This window comes from Micropterus dolomieu, linkage group LG22 (genome assembly GCF_021292245.1).
Source record: "Micropterus dolomieu isolate WLL.071019.BEF.003 ecotype Adirondacks linkage group LG22, ASM2129224v1, whole genome shotgun sequence".
In the NCBI taxonomy this organism is placed as follows: Eukaryota; Metazoa; Chordata; class Actinopteri; order Centrarchiformes; family Centrarchidae; genus Micropterus; species Micropterus dolomieu.
In genome coordinates this window covers 31009451-31031772 of record NC_060171.1, presented here as the reverse complement: position 1 = coordinate 31031772, position 22322 = coordinate 31009451, and the positions used below count along the sequence as shown (strand labels likewise).

At 40.3% G+C, this 22322-nt stretch overlaps 1 protein-coding gene across 2 annotated transcripts in view; it reads left to right on the top strand.

Moving 5' to 3' along the window:
* The first annotated feature begins 1588 nt into the window (after nt 1-1588).
* The window catches only part of mical2b (microtubule associated monooxygenase, calponin and LIM domain containing 2b), a 44593-nt gene continuing 23859 nt past the window's right edge, over nt 1589-22322 (top strand). Inside the window, exons 1-16 of one of the 2 annotated variants that reach the window (XM_046037891.1) lie at nt 1589-1981; nt 4585-4792; nt 6515-6631; nt 7261-7362; nt 8713-8868; nt 9055-9155; nt 11313-11570; nt 11690-11805; nt 12881-13007; nt 13766-13856; nt 14966-15113; nt 17102-17301; nt 18476-18570; nt 19280-19348; nt 19669-19797; nt 20591-20797. In XM_046037891.1, coding sequence (XP_045893847.1) covers nt 1718-1981; nt 4585-4792; nt 6515-6631; nt 7261-7362; nt 8713-8868; nt 9055-9155; nt 11313-11570; nt 11690-11805; nt 12881-13007; nt 13766-13856; nt 14966-15113; nt 17102-17301; nt 18476-18570; nt 19280-19348; nt 19669-19797; nt 20591-20797 — 2388 coding nt within the window. In that variant the 5' untranslated portion in view covers nt 1589-1717. The remainder of the gene's footprint in view (nt 1982-4584; nt 4793-6514; nt 6632-7260; nt 7363-8712; nt 8869-9054; nt 9156-11312; nt 11571-11689; nt 11806-12880; nt 13008-13765; nt 13857-14965; nt 15114-17101; nt 17302-18475; nt 18571-19279; nt 19349-19668; nt 19798-20590; nt 20798-22322) is intronic. The other variant, XM_046037892.1, reaches the window with a different exon arrangement.

The window sequence follows — 22322 nt, the reverse complement described above, 5'->3', positions numbered from 1 at the left end:
CGTTTGCTGTCAGGGCCCCGAGGCTCTGGAACAGCCTGCCCGAGGAAATCAGGTCGGCTGAGTCAGTGAACTCTTTTAAGTCCCTTCTTAAAACATACGTTTATAGGAGAGCCTTTCCCGATCTTATTTGACTTTATTTTATCCCTTTTATTTTATTGTATTTTACTAATTTTATATTAATTTTTCATGCTCTTATCTTGTTTTTTTTATTTGTTTTTATCTTGTTTTTTTTTGTATTATTATTTACACTTGTTAAAGCACTTTGTAACTTGTTTTTGAAAAGTGCTCTACAAATAAGTATTATTATTATATTTCAAAAATATTTATGTATGTATTAAATACATGTATTTTTTTTTTCTTTTAGAATTATTGGTAACACTTTCTCTGAAGGTCATCACTATAATGACTTATGCAAATATTTATAACACGATATAATGCATCCATAAGACATTCTAACAGTTGTTATAATCACTTAAAAACATGCATTAGGCGCTATAGCAAAGTTCATGAAATATTATGACGTTTTAATTTAATATTTTATAACTAATAGTAATCCTAGTGTATATCAATGTGCGCCAAGAATCTCTGACCATGTTCCATAGTACGTTATAACCACCGACTCTGCCGTGTTATGAATACACTTTAGTCACCATTTACAATTAGTGATATAAAATGGAATAATGGAATTTTATATAGCATGTCAAGAGTTAAAATGTCCATCCCTGTATAATATATTACAGGTGGGCATAATACCATATGAACTAATTATAAGACCTTATAACACGTAATTGTTTGCTTTAAGTAAAGTGACACACATTTTGCGCAGGAAAACAACTTTTATTTATGTTTCTTCACTTTATGAACAATCTGTATGAATTTTGAACATTTTGCAGTTTGGCACAAAAACACAAACATAATTACATCAAGGACACTCATTGTCAGGGTGGTGAGAGATCGCTCAAGAGAAGACCTGTTGCCGACCAACATCATGTAAGAAGAGGCTCAGATGTTGTCACAGATGAATGGCGGATGCAGTGGACAATTAAAGACAACCACTTTACAAAACGTAGCCTATTAAAAGACATTTTATTAAATGGAAATACTATTTGGGCAGTAGGAATGAGAATCTCTTGGCACCTCACGATTCGTTTGATTACAATTAAGAGGGCAGCGATCCATCTTGATGCGTTTTTTTTCTGTGTAAATTCTGGATATATAATGTCTTATGGACGCATTATATCGTGTTATAAATATATGCATAAGTCATTATAGCGATGACCTTCATAGAAAGTGTTACTGAATTATTTTCTTATCCATCAATTCCCAAATAGTACTAATAATGATATTATTATGATTATTATTACAACAGCAAAAACTGCTGTATTATTATTATTATTATTATTATTATTATTATAATAATAATAATAATAATAATAATAATGAAAGTGATGAAACTTTCAGGAGCATGAATTAGTCATTAGTTATCACCAATTCACAGGATGTAGAACTGATCATCTGGATCTTGATTGATTTCATTTTCAATCTCATGTGTCCAAAAAATATTTTTTTCTTTGTTTTTCAGAACTAGCTAAGCATGTCGGCACACAGCACATCATAGGAGTTGACAGCGTGGAAGGACAGAACAGGGAAAAAGAAGCAGGAAAGGAAGAAGACAGAGTGTTGGGAGGAGATTGGACAGTTTTTACTCCAAGAGCAGATGGGTGAGACAGAGGATGAGCGTACTGCGCAGGCCAGCGTGCTCTTTGAGAACTTTTTCCAGGCGTCTACCTGTAAAGGGACTCTGCAGGCCTTCAGCATCCTCTGCAGGCAACTGGAGCTGGATCCTCTGGACTACAGCAACTTCTACCGCTCACTGAAGGCTGCAGTCAGCACCTGGAAGGTCAAGGCCCTGTGGACCAAACTGGACAAAAGGGCGCAGCACAAGGTCTACAACCAGAATAAAGCCTGTCAGGGCACCAGGGTAAGAGAGACCTTTATTGTCCCCGAGTTGGATAATAAAGACTGAACTGAGCTGAACCTGTTCTGCAGTTTGAGTGTATTAATGCACAATGTGAAACTAGTTTGGTATCACTTCTTAGCAGTCTCGAGCTGTATTCTAATAACGTTGGGGTATTCATGCCCGTCTGAGCCAACAATCTATGGCCATGAGTAACCGCAACTATTTAAGCTGTGCTGGCACAGCGTGAATGGTTTTCCACACAACAGCACAGCATGGTGAAAGGCGTTGTTTTGATAGTGTAGGAGGTGTGCTGCTTCATCCAAACTGTAAAGGCGTGATCATACAAGAAAGTGGCACAGTGAAATTCTTCAGATAACATGTGGTTGTAGAGGCATGGTCACATACTGTAGAGCTAGTTTGTAAACTAGCTGGGGAGCTAACTGCTAACATGCATTCACAATGACTTTCCGAGCTTCTTTCTGTTTTCTCTGTACTGTGTTTTAAACCCCCACTCCCCCTCTGTGTTCTCATTTCATTCAATGAAGAGTTATTGAAAGGAGAAAAAGCTCCCTGAGCTAGTTGTTAGATAGTTAGCTCGGTCGGCAAGAGGACAGTAAGTTCACACAGCTTATTCAAAAGTCTTAATCTAACCATTGACTCGTGTTTCATCACTGCCGTTTAGTGTGCAGCCAACAAAATAAAAGCGCATAAGCCGTCTGTCAGAGCTAGATCCAATGAAAGTTTCAAAGTAGCCTATTCCAGTTTTGTGCAAGAGGAATTAAAGCCTGTCCCATTTAGGACGCGTGTCCTAAATAAAGGTCAATTCAGTAATTTTAGCAAATATAGGCCTGGGCTATTAATCAAAGTTTTATGGTATATCTTGTTGTGAAGAATAGCACCGTCAACAAAGTTCTGCTAGTTCTGTAACAAATACATTGTTTCTCTCCCACATGTTCATGTGTTGGGTATCAATCAGAAAGAGGTGTTTGTTGTGATGAAGGTTTTTAAGGTGACCCACTTATTTACAACAGTATGTAGACTGACTTTTGACATCGTTTGTTTTTGCATTCTTTCTCTTTTCTGTGTTCTGTTGAGTAGTGCCGTAATAATGTTATGTCAGGCCATATTTAAAAGGCATCTTTAACATTATGCAAGCTTATGGAATTAGTGTTATTTTTTTTGTTCAAATACCCAATTAGGACCTTTGCCAGTTTGCAATTGTCTATTGCAAATATAGTATGTAAGTGGATTGTTTCTGTAATTAATTAGAACAGTAAGTAATCCTAATTTTGTGAGGCTGTATTAACTGGATTTAGTGCATATAACTTGAGGAAATTCAGTCAGCAAATTTCTGGAACAAGTAATATAAGCCATTTATAGGGACACTGTATGTAAGTCAAATTGTAGTACATGGCTTACACAGAAGCCTAAAGACAGTATGGGAGTTGAGATATGTATTTCATGTGACAGATGGGTATCTCATATTTTATGTGATGTGCTGGTCTGTCGAATTGTCTGACCATGTATGTCTCAGTATTATAAGCAGCACATTTAGCATAGTGTTGGAATGGCTTCATATCTGAAGGCAAAGATAAGATGTCCAGAGGGGAAAGAGGCCAGAGAACCGCAGAGGGGAGATTAACAGAGATGGGTTGGGCTGAGGCTTGGCCAAAAATAACAACTAAATTGTTATCCCAGGCATTATTCCGGGAGAAACCACTTTTTGGAGAAAGATGGTGGCTCTGTAGCTGGGTGGGCGCTCTGTTTTCTGGAACTCTGTATCTAGAATCAAAACTTCTGTAACACTCTGTTACATGGAAGATGCCACAAGTCCTAGTCCCAAAAGTGATTAAATCAACCCTTCCCAGATGGCTGTGATAATTGTTTTGTCAGTTAATTTTTCTCTATAACTGAAAAATGGCAGACCATGCAAACATGCTGACCTGGAAATGAGACATTGACTGTAATCACACAGGACCGTTGAGACTTTCCACATAATGCTTTTTTTCCCTCCTGTTCATTTTTCCACATGATGATGCTGTCTGCTGCTTTTCTCTCTTTCTATATTTTGTTTCAGTCCAAAACCAGATAAAACATCAGTGCCAGTTGCTGTAAATACAGCTACTGTACACCCTTTGTAAGCGGTCACTCAATTCCACACCATATTATAATACTAAAAGTATACATTCTCTAAAATCATGCTCTTTACTGTTGTTATTAACAGGAAACATTACTAGACTAATATCAATCAAACTGCATCTTTGGAGAACAACTACCAACAAGTTAGAAACAGACTTAGTTTTAATACTTTGCTTCTTTGTTTTCTGAGATCTTCTCTTAGCTGTCCACTCTTTAAAAATATTATTAATAATAATTTTGCATTAGAGCTGAAAAGTAGCTCCTTCATTTCCTCTGTGTGTTGCATTTGGGAATCTTACATCTTTGAAGTACTTCTTTTTGTCATTTTTCTTGAACACACTACATACTCAAAGCCCAGTTAGAATTACTGTGTAGAAAAGCAGGGATGGAAAGAGGACTAGAATACTAATGCTCAAAACCTCTTTAAGCATCCCTACCACCAAGTCCTTTTAAGCCCCTTGTCTTCTTCTTTCTCTTTTACTCAGTGTCTGGTGATTGGCGGGGGTCCTTGTGGTCTGCGGACAGCCATCGAACTGGCCCTGTTGGGCTGTAAAGTGGTGGTAATCGAGAAGAGAGACACCTTCTCTAGGAACAACGTTCTCCACCTCTGGCCCTTCACCATCCATGACCTCAGGGGCCTTGGAGCCAAGAAGTTCTATGGAAAGTTCTGTGCCGGCGCCATCGACCACATCAGTGAGTGTTGATCTGTGTCTCCTCTCACTTTGGCGCCTTATCAAAAGGTTGATCATGAAGTGAGAAAGCAAAGTGGGGAAGTTGCTTGAAGCTAAGCTTTTCACTCCTTCCTCTTTCTACCACACTATAATTAGTTTTTTCCTTATAGTGCTCTGGGAAGGAAGAGAAAGTGTTGTTGTTTATGTCAAATCAACTTTGGAGTCAGGACTCCTTTTTAAAGTCACTTGACACGCCGACAGGATCATGTTACTTATGTTACAATAAATAAATAAATAAATAAATATTGATGTGGATCAGCCTGCAAATCACCCACCCAAACAAGCAGTGGAGGGAGGCTTCGGCAGACTACTTGGCTGCAGTGTGTGGGAGAAGAAGACAGCGCTCCGTGAGAAAACGGCAGGCGCTCGATTGAGGGTAACCATGGTAACGGCTTCTGTGTGCAACACTGCTGTAGCCTATTTAACTTGAGTTAAAATTACAGACTACATAACTTTACCTGATAGGCCTTCATCTAGTTTTGCAGGGATGCCCAGCCATGTGAATTCCCTCCTGATGATGTCCTGATAACTATTTGAAATGTGGCAAATAGCTTTGGTTTAATATCTGATTTGATTACATTAATGTTTAAGTTGAGATTTACAAGAAATATTTTATTGTTACTGTGTAAAGGGAATACTGCTGGTAAAAAGCACCTTGTTTGTTTAAAGTGTTTGCAAACCACATGTTATAGCACTTTTGTGTATATAGCAGCATGTGATTAATTGCAAGAAAATCCTACGATTAATCGCGATTAAAATTTCGTGTGTGTGCAGATATTTTTGCCAAAAAAGATTGGGAACACCCTATATTACAATTTTGCAGTTCTCGCTCACTCTCTGTTTTAGGAGATAACATGCAAAATAACCTGTAGACTCTAATGCGTGAGAGGAGATTTTCCAGCAGCCTATTTTGCTGCAGTTTGCTTCTTCAGTCTTTATCTCCACTGGGATGTTTCCACTGGCCCGTCTTCCTCTCCAGCTTTAGTAACAGTGTCATGTATTAATATCTCCTCTTAAAGATAAGCTCTTCTGAGTGTACGTCTCAAAACCCTAACTTGTTTTCATCTATAAGTGCAACCATGTCTTCCTCCCATAACTGCTGCTGAGAAAGTGCCTGTAAATACCACATATACTGCAGTATAAATAAACTGTATTAACTCTTTACTTAAAACACAGAGTGTAATGGTTCATCATTATACTGCCAGAATAATCTATGATATTTTATAGTGTATAGTGCAGTAGGGATGCATTGATTACTTCTACACTGGATTGGTATTTACAGTGATAGTGATCTTAAGTAGATTTTATAAAGTTTCTTTGGAGGGGACCCAACTCAGTCTTAGCAGCCTCTTGTTACCTTACATAAAAAATATTTCAGTGAGTTCTTTGCAGTGAGGTACACAGATTTTAAATTTGGGGGGAAAAAAAGAGGAGTGGGAGGAGATGGGCAGATACAATAATTGGTATTGGATTGGTACTTCCTTACTGCCCAGGACCAGAATACATCCAGTTTAAATACTTATGGTCTTGGAGCAACATCAGCTTCAACGTTTGCTTATCTGGTCTGGGCCAGTATATAGTGATTATACCTGTACGGGAAGCTCTAGCCTTTCTTTTGTGTGCTTTTTTTAAAAATTCTTTTTAATTATTATCCTACACGTTTGTTTGTGTGAATCCACCACAGGTATCCGCCAGCTCCAGCTGATGCTGCTGAAAGTGAGTCTGATACTGGGAGTGGAGATTCATGTCAAAGTGGAGTTTGTCAAACTTGTGGAGCCGCCAGCGGAGCAGACTGACGACAGTAGGTCTGCGTGTGTGTGCTCTTATCTGTGCTTTAAAGGGTCATGAGTGGCGGTGCCACACAGAGGGACACTCCTACATATCTCAGCTATATATGGAAAACTCCCTGCTCACAAAATACATATGTTATAGTGATCAGAAAGTTTCCTAGAGAAGACCATTTGCAGTGGCAGCAGGTCTATTGATAGAGTCTGTTGACAGTTTCATTTTACTTTGTTCTACTTTGAGTTGGCTTTTTTAAGTGTCCCAAAATATGCCAAGTGTCCTAAATATGGCGTATGGAGACTGTGAAGTTGGCACTTTAAATATGGATGAGTGAGGAGGCAGAGACCAGGGCCAAACTGAGATCTGTGAACGCCCCTGGATCTGGTGTGATCCAGGGACGTTCACAGTTCTCACTTTAACACTCCAGGGAGGACTGAGCAACATACTGTGGCTGCTGTGTGACAGTTGAGAAATAACCGCATAAACCTCAAACCCAATCAAATCAGCACTTCAACATGATGTATGAACTCCCTGTCAGCTGCCTTTCCTTTAGGTCTACAATCACACTTTCTTAGAGTACATGTCTGATTGTATAAAAATAATCAAATTGAAGTGGGTCCATCTGGTTATTTTGTTCTTCCTCAGGTCGTGGTTGGCAAGCAGAGGTCCGGCCCTCCAGCCATCCTGTCTCGGACTTTGATTTCGATGTCGTGATTGGAGCCGATGGACGCAAAAACACATTAGACGGTGAGAAAGAACGCAAAACTTACAAACTGGAGTTGTGCTGTGGGGTAAACTGTGGCGGGTTTATGGTAAAAAATTTGTCCTCTAAGACAAGGTTTGTTCCTGACCCACATTTGTTGGACACATATATGCTGCAGTCCAAGCCCTGTTTGTTTGTTTTTTTTGTTGGAAAAGAGGTGAGGTGTCGCAAAGCTGCTTTCACTCACTGGGTAAAGCATTTCCTGTTGACATACTTTAACTGGAAGCTTAATTGTGTGTGTGTGTGTTCTTATGAACTGTTCGACTAGCTTTCTATCCGGGTGTAGTTAATATTATGTGGATGTGTGTGTGTGGTATATGCGAGATATATGCAGTACTGTGTAAAGGTTTCAGGCAGATGTAGAAACATGCTGTAAAGTAAGAATGCTGTCAAAAATAGACATGTTAATTATATTTAACAATTAACAAAATGCAAACTGAGTGAACAGAAGAAAAATCTAAATCCACTCAATATTTGGTGTGATCTCCTTTGCCTTCAAAACAGTATAAATTCTTCTAGGTACACCTGGACATAGTTTTTGAGGGAGCTCGGCAGGTAGGTTGACCCAAAGATCTTGGAGAACTATCCACAGTCCTTCTGTGGATTGAGGCAGCCTCAGTTGCTTCTCTCTCTTCATGTAATCCCAGACAGACTCAATGATGTTGAGGTCAGGGCTCTGTGGGGGCCACACCATCACTTCCAGGACTCCTTGTTCTTCTTCATGTTGAATATAGTTCTCAGTGAGTTTTGCTGTATGTTTTGGATCGTTGTCACTGTGACTTTTACTATCCTGCTTTTATTTTCTATTGTCACCCTTTTAAAAATTATATTTAATGTGTTTTTTTTCCCTTTGTTGCTTTTATGTAAAGCACTTTGAATTGCCTTGTTGTTGAAATGTGCTATACAAATAAACTTGCCTTGCCTCAACTGTCGTTGCTAGCTTGGTGTTTCTCACCTAGTTGTATTCCTCCTGTATTCAACCTACATATTGAATTTATGATCAATAGCACATGTTTGGTATAACTGTTTAATCATACACCTGGCAATATGCCTTCAAAATCACTGAGTTTGTGCCTTGAATAACTTATGCTGTTTTGACAGCACAGGGGTGCCACACCAAATATTGATTTGATTTTCTACTGTTTACTCACTTTGCATTTTGTTAATTGATAAATAAAATCTATTAACAGGTCAATTTTTTTTAGAAAGCTTTCTTACTTGACAGCATTTACTCACACCTTCCTAAAACTTCTGCATAGTACTGTATGTGGCATTAACCATAGATTTCCCCTCTGCATAGTTAATTGCTAAGGTTTTGCTTCCCCTCTCGGCAGGTTTCGGTCGCAAAGAGTTTCGAGGGAAGTTGGCTATCGCCATCACAGCTAACTTTGTCAACAGGAACACCACAGCAGAGGCCAAAGTGGAGGAGATCAGTGGTGTGGCCTTCATCTTTAACCAGAAGTTCTTTCTAGAACTCAGGGAGGAGACAGGTGAGCTAGAAAGAAATGTGGCACCAGCAGCCCATACCATAAAGCCTCCTTTCCTCCTCCCTTAAAACCCCCCACTCTTGTTTGAGTTGTATTAGATGCAGCGCTGTCTGTTTGCTTCTCCCACTCTAATAGCTCCTTCTTTCAACACCATATGTACCCTTTGTAAAGTAAATCTCGTGTTTTCAGGAATTGACTTGGAGAACATAGTTTACTACAAAGACAACACACACTACTTTGTCATGACGGCGAAGAAGCAGAGTCTCCTGGACAAAGGGGTTATCATAAATGTGAGTTTACACATGCACGCACACATGTATACACAGCAGTATCCATTTTGACACTGGATTTTGATGCAGTTTTAGTCTTAGACAAAAATGTACATGAGTTTTAGTCATTTGATTTATTGTTTGTTTTGGTCTCACTTTTGCATTTTCTATTTGTATGTCTTCTTTCTGAGGTTACAGCTAACACCATCTTTGTTGTGTACGGTTACTCTGGTTACAGGTGTTTTAGCATTGCCTTCATGTAACATTGTTGGACTCCCAATGAACAGTTAAAAAAACAAAAATATCATAATAGATCCTGACTGCCAACAGTTCGGTCAGAGATTGTGGTGTGTTATACTAGTAGTGGGTAATATAGCATCATGTAGAGAGGAGGAGCGAGCTGCAGAGGTCTGGTAAGCTCACTTCTTTTGTTGGTCATTCACATTCATGTCTTATTCACTGTCTGGCTGCTGATTGGTCGACTGGAAAGGCTGTGGCTCTCTTCCACTAGGCAGTATGAGTACGATTCCCTAGAGGTGCTCTAAAAGTTGGCATCACAGCATGAAGCTTATTCGTACAACAGGTCAAGCAGTGAACCCAACATCCGAACAAGAGGTTTATTTAGGCGGTGGAGGAGACTGTTTTGTTAATCAGGAGCAAACACTGTATAGTATGAAATCACAAATCCATTCATGCCAAGACTTTACTTTGTATTTAAACAGTAAATTGTCAATTTGCCCATTTGGCTGTCTTTCACTTTATTGTTTAGTTTTTATTTGTTGATGAAAATTGTTGTACTAACTAACTAATATTTTTTTCTCATAGTTTTAACAATGAAACATACAACACACAGGTTGCAATATTTAAAACCAGCTGGCACAGCAGCGTCAGTGTTTTTTGGGTAGGCAGGAATGTGTGTATTCTCCAGGCGGTGAGCATCTAGCTTTGTCAGTGAGTGATGGATCTCCATAGGGGATGATAATGAAATGGGCCCTAATTAGATTCTCTCTCTCACCTTTCTTCTATGTCGCCTAGACACACACACAGACATAAAGACATTATGAGTCAGAGGTTTGCTCTCAGCGAGGGTCACTGTCCTGAACAGAGATTAGGCATATGGTATAAATGAGGATATTATGGCATCGGGTGCAGGCTGGATCATGTTGGGATGAGCCTTGTGCCTATCTTTGTGGGGATCTGTCAGTGACATAATGAATTCCCTAACGTTAACCATCACAACCAATTGCCGAATCCAAACCTAAAAACAAGTATTAACCCTCAAACAGCCTTTTAAACTTGTGGAGTTCAGCATTTTGGTCCCCAAAAGTATAGTGGGCTGCCGGTTTTTGGACCCCACAAATAAAGTGCTGTAGAACAAGCCCACACTCACACACACAGGTGTTGAAACCCTGCCTCGCTGTGCCCTCAGTGGTCTCCATCTCATCTTACATTACCCATTAGTGCAGAGTGATATCTCACTGCGTCTGCTGTGTGTCAGCTTCATCACTCATAATGGCTCAATAGCTCAATGATTCATCAAACTGCCAAACTTTTATCATCAAAGTTTTGTCATCCTGTTCCTCTTGCAGAGAAACAAATTTATTTTCCCTTCATTTCTTGACCAACATGAATCTTGCTGCTGAATCAGTCCCAATCTTGTTTCTTTGTCCAACCCGTCATGCTGATTCTCAGGAAATGTTTTTGTACCTGACTAGCAGTAAGTCCAAATTCAGCTTTTAGTTTTTTCTTGTATCTTTGGACAAGACCAATTCATGTAACGTGCTAGCAAAGCACTGGTTTGCGACTCAGGAGAAAATATCTGTCCCTTTAGCATCTGAATGCTACTCCCACAAGCTAGTCGCTAAATTGTCTGTCTGCCATTTGTCTGCCTTTTAACTCAAAACGGCCGCCTGCTGCTGAAAACAAGGTTGATAAAATCAGAGTTTGTGGGATATAAAACCAGATTAATTAGCTAAAAGAGGCTAAAAAGCTTAGTAGAGAATCCCTCAGTAGGAAACGGCGGAGTCAGGTAATAATTCTATGTGGGTTTGTCACTTCGGGTCACCCCTTTAATGTTACACAACATTTGATCTTTTGTTTATATAAAAATATTCATCAGTGCAGATTTAAATCATTTATTTTATGTCAGTGATAGACAGTGATCTTGTCTTAATACAGGACTACATTGAAACAGAGCGACTGCTGAGCCCTGACAACGTAAACCAGGAAGCATTGCTTTCCTACGCCCGTGAGGCAGCTGACTTCGGCACAAACTACCAGCTGCCGTCCCTGGACTACGCCATCAACCACTACGGGCAGCCGGATGTAGCCATGTTTGACTTCACCAGCATGTACGCCTCAGAGAACGCCGCCTTGATCAGGGAGAAGCACGGACATCAGCTACTGGTCGCACTGGTGGGAGACAGTCTGCTTGAGGTGCGTGATAGCAGTGAGAGCGTTTGAGAGTCGTCAGAGTCGCTTGACATTGTGGCTTCTGCCCAGAGTCAGGCTCAGCTTGTGTGTGTTCACGCTGACATCATGTTCTCTGCTTACAGCCCTTCTGGCCAATGGGCACTGGTTGTGCTCGGGGTTTTCTGGCAGCCTTCGACACTGCTTGGATGGTGAGGGGCTGGACGCAGGGCAGGAGCCCTCTGGAGATCCTGGCTGAGAGGTGGGTTTGTGTTCCACTTCCTGTAACTTTAGCTAAACAAGATAGACTTGTCTGTAGTCTTGAATTTATTTTCTCTGGCTTTCATACAGATGGAAAAAAAGCATCAGTCCAGGCAGTTAGTCGGTTTGTCCAGAGCAAGATAACTTCACAAATATTGGCTTATTGTATGTGTTTCCCAGAGGATGATCATTCATTCTTGTTCCACTTTCATGTCAAAATTCTAACTTAATAAATATACACAATAAATATAGTTATCTAATTGTCAAGTAGGCAGATAACCATGATATTTGCTGAGCAGATTCATGCTCCACAAAGGATGAACCATATGGACAGTTTCCTCTATCTCGTTCATCACCGTTAATTGTCGACTCATGTCGTTCAGAAGAAATCAAATATAATGACCAACATGCTGTGAATTTTCATCATTGTAGTTCTTGCTCCTCAGAAGATGAATGCTTATGTTTGTAGTGGTTCCACTGTCAGGCCAGACATTGCACTTGTATTACCATTAACCACCACATTCATGCTCCCCAGAGGGTGGATCCTTTCTATTTTCCTTGCACCAATCTCAGGCTAAAATGTAAACTTTCCACGCAGGATATCTTGCAGGGGATATGCCCTTGTGACCCTATATAAAGAAGCTACCTAGACACTAAAACTACCAATAAAGTAGCTAAAGCTTTGCAGTTGGAGCTTTCAACCATTTATACGTATTGTACTGTGCTTACAGGTTGGTATCCTTGTTTATGTTCTTACTTCTAATGAACTATACCAGCTTTTCAAGGAGACCCTATGGTTTCTCTGTGGGTGTTTCATGTCCCATGAATACGAATAGCCTTGTAAAGAAATTAAAATAGCAGTAGTCATGAGTTTAAAAAAGACAGTCTGGACATTACTAGTGTAAATGCACTTTAAGTGATGTAGATTTAATGTTTAAGGACTTTGTTTTGTGCTTTCAGCCTGCCTCAGTGTTTGCTGTCCTTAGACAGATCAAGTGGAGCAGTGTAGTTCTCAGATCTTTGAAGCTGCAGTATCTTGAATCTGCCAGTTATATCTATACCCTGTTATTCCTCAGGGAGAGTATCTACCGGCTGCTGCCTCAAACCACCACAGAAAACATCAGTAAAAACTTTGAACAGTACGCCATTGACCCTGCCACCCGCTACCCCAACCTCAACTCCAGCTGTGTACGCCCACACCAGGTCAGTCCAACAGTTACATAAGAAGAAAAGCACAGATGCCCTTAGTGGTTACAGTATGCATTTGAATGAAACCAGATATCAAAGAAAGAAAAGGAATTAAGAGACATTTTAATCAAGGGTTTTCTGCTGTAAATGACAGTGATATTTGATTTAAAATCTCATTTGAGTGATAAATAACCGTTTTACTATTGCATTTTGAATCCGGGATATTATGTTTTCAAAGAGGCAAATATTTCTCAATCTCATGCTGCCAACTCAGAATTTTCAACTCTTTCTGCTAAAAATGCTGCATCGTGAGATAGATGCAGCAATAGAGCTATGCAATAGAGCAATTGTAGCAATGAATAGCTAATATTTCTAGCCTGCATTTGTGTTAGAAATCTTTGGACTGGGGAAAGTGTCAATGCTTGTGCCAAACATGCAAACAAACACACTGCAAGTATCCCTGCACATAAACTTAACAATGATTGCTTGTACATTTTAGAGTAATCAACAATGAGTATATTCCTTTAGCTCTGCTAACTAGCAGCCTTTAGCAGCTAATGCTACACTAGCTACTTTGATATGGCCACGATTGCTCTTTTCAAGCTGTTATTTTGCCACCTTCAGTTGTGCGTTGTGGCTCCCAGGAGATTTGTGTCAGCTGCCAATCCTTTAAATCCTACTGTTTGTCCTTGCAATGACTTAGTGTCCCTGTAACGGTGTTAAATGTTATCTGATCCAGTTTTAAATCATATTATTTAATTCTTTCTTTCTAGGTGCGTCACCTGTTCATTGATGGCCAACAGGACTCGGGTCACCTGGAAAGAGGAGGACCCACAAGCAGATCAGCGAACTTGTCCAGAAGAGGTGTGATGCAGAAAGTCCCAAACACAAACTCACAATTTAGTCCTGATGACTAACTGACACATTCCGTGCCGTCGTGCATGAAAATATTTTAAAAAAATACACCCACAGCGAGTGTATATAGAGCCTTCATGTTGCTATGATAAAAAACAGATTGTAGACACATCAAATACCTTTTTAGAGAGTGTTGTGACGGGATTGCTGCCAACTACTCATATGGGACTAACAAAGCTCCCTGCATGTCGTAATTGTAATCTGATCATCCTATGAGTCACCGCTGAGATTAAATGCATCCAGATTACTGGAGAAATAATGTTGACATCATGAATGCTTCCCCAGCCCCTACTGAGAGGAAACTTTAGCCTTATCTCAGGCTGACACACCTTGTCACAGACAATACAGCTGGATAACATTACACCCACGTGAGGGTCAAACATGATGCCTCTCACAGACGCTCTGCATCAGCGGGGTTAGACTGATAAACAGTATAGGGCTGATACGGTTGTCTTCTCTATGAAGGCGGTTTCTCCCTGAGCAGAACAAGTCAGCATTTAGTCGCAAGTCAAAGCAGCATTGAAAGATTTTTTTGTTATTCTGATTGACTGACCTATCTATAGTATTAGATAGGCGTCAATTCAAATGCAGTTTGTGGTGCTGTTGACATGTACTGCAGTATACTGAGAGGTGTTTGTAATATTTAGTCCAAGCTATCCATGCAAGATTTCAGTAACCCTACCTCTTTTACCCCCATTCCTTACGCTTTTCACATCAACCCTGAAATATAACAGAAATCTTGCCAAGAAATTAGTTATGCATTTTAAAGCGCATCAAAGGGAGTGCTGCATGTCTTCTAAGTAGGCCAGTTTGTGCACTGGCCTGAATGTCTGCTCTGTCTGTGTATTTGTTGCCAAAGTTGCTCTGCTTTAGGCTTGGGAGGAGATTCAAGTCTGTCAAGTCATAAGGCTCAAGTGAACCAGCAAGTCACTGGTGTTCAAATGGAGAGTTTTAATGTGCCATGTGTCAGTTGTGTTTGTCAACAAGCAAATTCCCTGTACACCAGCTTAACAGGACCTTTCTGACACTATTAGTGAAGTTTTATTTCTCTTCTGCAGAGTCTGATGTGCGTCCTGGCCGGCTGCTGACGTGGTGTCAGAAGCAGACTCAGGGCTACAGGGGGGTTGATGTCACCAACCTCACATCTTCCTGGAGGAACGGCCTGGCCCTCTGCGCTCTCATTCACCACCAGAGGCCTGAGCTCATGTAAGAACACACACAAAGTTCACACAATCCATTCAGGAAACGTGGAAATGTTGACAGTCATTCAGACCAGAGCTGTTTTCTGTTGGCTTGTGTGCAGTCACTTATCCAGACTGGTGCTTTGAACTGAACTGGATGACATTAATCTTTCTGCTGAATTAGTATATTATTATATTAATTAGTTTATATATTAGCTTAGTTTTAATTATTATATTACCTACTTAGGTAGGTAGTTGAGCTCTATTTCTACTGAACAAATTGTATATACACAAGTTCACGACACAACAAACCAGCAATTAAAATGCTGATGCCTTCTAGATTACCACCCAGCGTTTTCATATAGCTCACAGTCTGCCATGTACAATGAATAGAATAGCACTGTGGCAGACTTTATCCAGTGGTTTAGGTTCAGTAGCAGCAGCATGAGCACACAGGATATCTATATAATCCAGTTGTATAGTGTTTTTGTCTCTTTTCAAAGGAGGAACAAAGAATATTTGTTTTTAATTCAAAGCAAGATGTTCCACATGAGTTTTACAGGACAAGCTGCTGTGTAATCATATTTTTAAGTACTTATAATGCTGTACTGTATCCATTTGATTCATTTAGTGCGTGGATCGGACTGGGAAAATCAATGGTTCACGCTCTTGTGAAACGCACACATTTGTCTTTTTGGAGTTTAAAAGAAGCTTTAAATTTAGCAGGGAGGTCTAGAGCTCATCGTAAGCGGACTGTAATCTGATGAAGGCCTGGTTTGCGGTGGGGCCCACGGCATACAAGATGGGATCATCAGCATTAAAATGGGCATTACAATACTGAGATGGAAAATTAATTCTATTTATTTCCAGACTAAATAATATTTATTTTCCGTTTATTATCTATTTCATATCTAAATAGAAGTGGGCTTAATATTGATCCTTGAGGGAAACCTTTATCAACAATTTGGGGACTTGATTTGAAACCATCGGTGGAACAGTTTGAACTCTTGTAGAGATGTATGACTTGCACACGCTGTAAGCAAAATCATCAAAACCCACAGAAAGCAGCTTACTTAACAAAATATTGTGATCAACAGTATCAAAAGCAAATCTACATGAAAGAGTGAGTCTACCGTTGAATCAGCTGACTGCTAATAGGCATTGCAATCCTCTGTAAATTTGAAGACCTGTTCCTGTTTTGACTCTTGTCCTCTGTCACGTGTTATTTGACAAATGAAAATGAAATGAAAATCCAGGGGTTGGCGTGAACTCAAACGCTGATTAATCTAATTCAAAACAGTCTGTCATACAGGCCACATCGACTTGATCCAGTCTGCTCGCACACAACTGAGAAAGCAAATAATAAGTGTCAGAGTGGTCGGTTGGAATGACATCATTTTGTACACGTCATCTTAACCCTTGTCATAGCAGGTAGCTGTGATTCCACACATACTGTCTGATTTGTGCTCGTATAGAGATGATGTTTGCACGGTTGGTGTTTTGTTTTTGTTTTCTCTCCATGGTCCCAACATTTACCTGCCAAACAAAGCAGTCGCAGTAGCTAGTTGCTAACGTGGTTGGTCTGCCATTTGGTACTGAGAAGGTAGCGTACAGTGGGCTGCTACAGCTGAAAATGAAACTGAGAGAGGAAACCAAAACAGTAAAGTTGCAGCCAGACTGCTAAACAATGAGCTGAAACTCCTCTGTTAAGCTCTCTAAAGATGAGGTAACATTAACGTTGTCTTTCCTGTTGTGTTGAGTGCTGTGCGTACAGACAGCTAGGTAGGAAATAATTCTTTACTTCAGCATGGTATTCCTTCATCTTTAACTCTTCTCCTTCACTTACTGAATGATAGACAGAAACAACTAGATCATAAAAATAAGCTAAAGCAGTGTCCTCTTTGCTCCTGTGATCTTACCTCACCAGCTTTCTCTTCTGCTATCGTTTGGAATATGGAAGATGTTTTAAGAAACAATATACGCTGACCTCCCCTCACTTTTGTTCTCCCTCAGTGACTATGACTCTCTGAACGAGGAGGACGTGGCGGGGAACAACCAGTTGGCCTTTGATGTGGCTGAGCGACAGTTTGGCATCCAGCCGGTGATGAGAGGAAAGGAGATGGATGCGGAGGCTGAACCAGACAAGCTGCTGATGGTTCTCTACCTCTCCAAATTCTACGAGGCCTTCAGGAACGCCCCGGGGAACGAGAACGGTCGGGCTCTTTCTTGCTTCTGTCGCTAAGAATCAAAACGGGGTCAATGAACCAAATTCGTTAGCTGCTACGAAGCCATAAAGCAGATACCCTTTATTGAGTGAAATAATGTGAAAAGAAATAAAGCTATTTAATTCTACTGTAAAGTTTAAAGCTAAATGGCAAGTAATTAAAGTTTTTTTTTTTTTTAAAGTTAAATTTTTTTAATCTAACATTGCAGGACTGGAAACAAAATCAACACTTCAAAATTACCATAAAAGTCAGATTGTCAATCCCTCTCTGACTTCCCAACCCCAGTTTGACAAAAGGAAATGATTAGTTTACAAATTCACTCCAGCGTAAGATAAAGGGATCCGGCCATACAGAACAAACAGATGGGGAAGTGGGCCAGCTATGCAGTGCATGGTTGGATGCAGAGTTTCACCCTAACCACCAAAAAATGTGTAATACTATACCTTACCGAAAATTCCTTTCTTCCATAACAGGAAATAGTACTTTTGCCCTCTCTGTTAGGGAATAGCACCACAACATATCCATATAAATCACTGTAAGACATTTCAGAGAAGCTAACAGAGGTCACAGTCAGACTGGATTTCAAAAGTCTCTGGCGTTACTTACGGCTGCTTTGGACACATTTTCAGTGTGCAGTTCCTTCTGTTAATGAATAGACCCAGTTTTTTTTTTTTTTTTTTTTTTAAATAACTGAAGCTCAGGGACTGTTTTATCCACTGCCTGAGCTTTAGTTGCACGTTACACAACCGCGGTCAGGTTAGTCCCTGCCAGAGACATGACTGGTATGAGTGCTATGTCTGTGGAAGCCATATCCAATCACTCCGCGTAACCCTGGAGGCCCTCAGCTCTGGTCACACCCCCACTGTAAGCTCCAGTTCAGCCCCGTTTCACTTCTGGTGGTTTCATATTAATGTCCTGCAGCCATCTGTGTTTCCCACGCTGCCGTTACCGTGGAGCAATCCACACCTCTGAAAGACTATTTTTGGTCAACTTCTAATGAACGTCTGATATTTCACGGATGAACCCTCCTCACACTGTACTGATCTTTATTTATGTCTACTCTTGTCATAAATTGGCTGTTTGTGTGCAAATAAACTGTTATGTTGACGACGATGAATGAATAATCTTGATGTAAACCTAATGGGACTGTGTTTATTTTCAGGTTCAAGAGAACCAGATGAGAACAGTAAAGAATATCTAGCTAAAACCAACCACAGACTGCTGAACCAGGCCCAGCCCAGGAAGAGGATACCCAGGGTAAAGCCAAAAACTGTCTCCTGAAATACATGTCATGCTTCCATTAAGGCAGTGGTTCTCAAACTGTGGGATGGGCCCCAATTGGGTAGGCATAGAGCTACTTCAAGGGGGGTGTGAATTAAAAGAGGGGGAAAAATTTTATTTATGTAGGTAAATAAAAAGATGAGAGTTTACTGATGCTAGTGTGCTGACCTGATTATTTCAATCAAACTCAAATAGGCTCCTTTTTTATTTGTTGCTCCCCCAATATTGTTAATGATTGATAAGAATTCAATCCGTTTACATGTGGTGGGGTGGCATGAACCTTTTTTGGCTTCTGATGGTTGGCATAACAGAAACGAACCACTGCAATAAGGACTAGAGTCGATCTTTTCTTGCCCTCCTCAAGGCCTTTTATCATCCTTTTTTCATCACCAGCACACTACTCCCAGTCATTGCAATCTTGATAAGATAAGCTAAAGCTAACATACAGATCAAAGCATTGTTGTAATGTAATCTAAACATGAACAAGAGCCATCAGCTGCACTGTGATTACAGATTATTCTTGATGTCTGCCCACATGATTAGTTTACACTAACAACTTTTACACTAATTACAGTTTTAGTGGCTCTTTGTTCATTCGATCGAGAAGGACGATCCAGATGGAAACGTGTATATATGATTCAATGTCTCTGCAATTGAATCTTTATTGTGGTGTTTACTACCACAGGATGACAAGAAACTGGAAGACGATTCTGTCAACAAGAGACGGCGAAAGGGGAACCACTACCTCACAGAGGTAACAGGAGATCTAAAATGTTCAAGTTATACTTCTAAATAGTGAAGAAGTACAACTTCCTAGCTATAATTAATGTTAAATGATTCACTGCACCAATGTTGAAAACCTGTGTTGAGATAGTAGTCGACCTTAGTTTGTACCGGCATTGTTTTGTGAAAACAGGACATCAATATTTTTCTGACACCAGTTCTAACCATTTTCCTAAACAACACAAATAACACTTTTCTCTGTGTGATACTGTAAATTGATCCCTCTCCCTGCTGCTCTTTGCTCCCCTCTGGCCTGTATGATTCCCGTCTGCGTCCCTGGCATGGCATCAGTTGTCTTGTCACAGTGCACCCCCTGCTGCTGAGGACGGGGAGCTGCGGGAGAACAAGGTCCGCTCAATGGCAACTCAGCTGCTGGCCAAGTTTGAGGAGAACTCCTCGACCGCAAAGACAGGCAGCAAGGTGAGAGACTGACAGTTTGAATACTGTCCCATTTCAGAAGGGCCTGCGACACCCGTGTAACTTTCAGACCAACAAAAGAGCCCATTGATTTGTTTCAGCCAGAGTTGAAGAATCCAGCTGACTAACTGGCTTCTGCACTTTCCCTCCTGTATTTTTGGGATGTTAGGAGCTTGCATCACATGCCTGATGGAAAGTAATCTGATAGGACAGAGGTCAGGCTTAACAGCTTGTGTGTCTGTATTTAACCAATCCAATCTGAGTGATTAGCTTGTTTCACTAGCATTTTTAGAGTTTATGTTTACGCTGTGTATAAGTGATTTATCTTTTCTTTTTTTTTTTTATCAGTAAATAGGACTTTAAGGAAGGATTTCAGAAATTTGAATACTGTAAATTCAGCTACATTTAAAGTATCCAGTAGTGTCTTAAATGTTACTATAGGGTAGATGTAAATATACATCCTTAGTCGAGTAATAAGTAGTAATAAGTATGGTGCAGGTATGTGTCCAGATGCTTTGTGATGAATAAATATTCAAGAATCCAACAAAAGCAATGTTAATAATAATATGACCTTCTGCTGCGTAACTAATTTATTTTACTATTTATCTTAATGTAGTTTTGGTATGTTGAGGCACCTCAACCATAATGGGCCGCTTAGTCATCCAATATTCTGTTGCCAACTTTGTTCAATACTTGTATTATACTGTTATTGTTATTATTTAATTATGTATTTGGGTTTAAGATGCTTTCCTTAGAATTTCCTTTCCTCTCCTTTTTCCTTTCCTCCTCGCATCAGTCTGATGGAGACTCATGCGATCCATCCTTTTCTCCTCCTCTGTCTCCTTCCACCACCCCACTTCCTCTCTCAGAGGAGGAGGCGGATGAGGAGGAGGCGGATGAGGAGGAGGCGGATGAGGAGGAGGCGAGAGAAAACCCCCGTTTTGCAAAGCCCAAGGACATCCCCCCCCCTCCTCCTCTGCCTCATCCTCGCCCCAAGTGGCAGGTATGCTTTGCCTCTGAACACTCCTCAGCTCTTTCTGTTGTGAATGTGATTGAAGGGATTGAAATGTGTCCTCGATGTAAGGGAGCTGTGAGTTTCATTTAAGCTTTACAATAAGAATGTATCCTTGTGGTAACATTTGCATAACTACTGTAAACTCATACTCTCTTATTTCCTCTTGCTCCTCAACTCAGCCGTCCATCTACCTTCGATTACTGGAGAATCCCAGTGTTGTGACTCCTCAAAACAGTTTCTTCCTTTCCTCCAAATCTTCCCGTCCTCAGAGCGGGTACAGTCGCTCGCCTTCGCCCTCACGCTCTAAGAGTCCATTAAGTCGTCCCCGCTCACCAAGCCCTAGTTTTCCTGAACATTACCACCCAGAACGCACCTCTCCTCACCTGACAACCAGTCATTTCTCTGCTTCTGATGTTGATCATTCCTCTGAGAGGTCAGAGAAGTCAGTGCAGCAGGTGAATTTCATGCACGTTTTCTAAAATATTTCTCATCACTTCTACAAAAAAATGCGGTTCCAACTCATTTTTAACGTGTTCTTCTCCGATTTTCACAATCGCGTGCTGTCCGTGCAGAGTAAAGCCCAGAGGCTGTCTACTAGAGAATTTTCTAGGAGGAGTATAAAGGACAGAGCCGTGCTCCTGTCATCCATGTTTCCTGGGTCCAACAAACCTCCTGCTCCTCTATCTCCGCTTTCAGCCTCACAGGTTGTGTATAGCACCGACCACTTTTTCATGCTTGACTAATGTCATAGACTACTGCATGTTCATCCTGACGGCGTGCAGCACTGTGTAAATGAACATGGGATTGATCCTAAATGGAACAGTTTCATAGCACGCTGCAGCTGCTGAGATGCTTTGGTGGAGACCTTGAAGTTTTCTTCCAAAAATCAGCTGATTTGCACTGTGTAAACATTTGATTAACTACTTTGTACACTTGGCAGCTGTCCTGTTCAGATCGGAGTTTCACATCACAAATCTAGTGAATTTGACCAGGCCAGTTTGACAAACTGGATAGTTTCACTTGACTTTCATTCTTATTAGCTTATTGAATTTGAGCAATTTGAATATAGGCTTTGAATATTGGCACCTGAATATGTGAACCCTAAAATTAATGTCTTACTGAAAAAATTTTCTGCACTTTAAAATTCAATGAGTGGAATTCAGACTATATATATATATATATATATATATTATGGCATGCCGTTTAGGAAATAATATATATATATGAAGTTTGTCAGTCTGAATATATGGAATGGAAGTCTGAATATATGGAATGGAAGTCTGAATATATGGAATGAAAGTCTGAATATATGGAATGAAAGTCTGAATATATGGAATGAAAGTCTGAATATATGGAATGGAAGTCTGAATATATGGAATGAAAGCCTGAATATATGGAATGAAAGTCTGAATATATGGAATGAAAGTCTGAATATATGGAATGAAAGTCTGAATATAGTGAATGAAATCTGACGTCATTGATATGAAGTGTGACACTGTTAGTGAATCAGCAA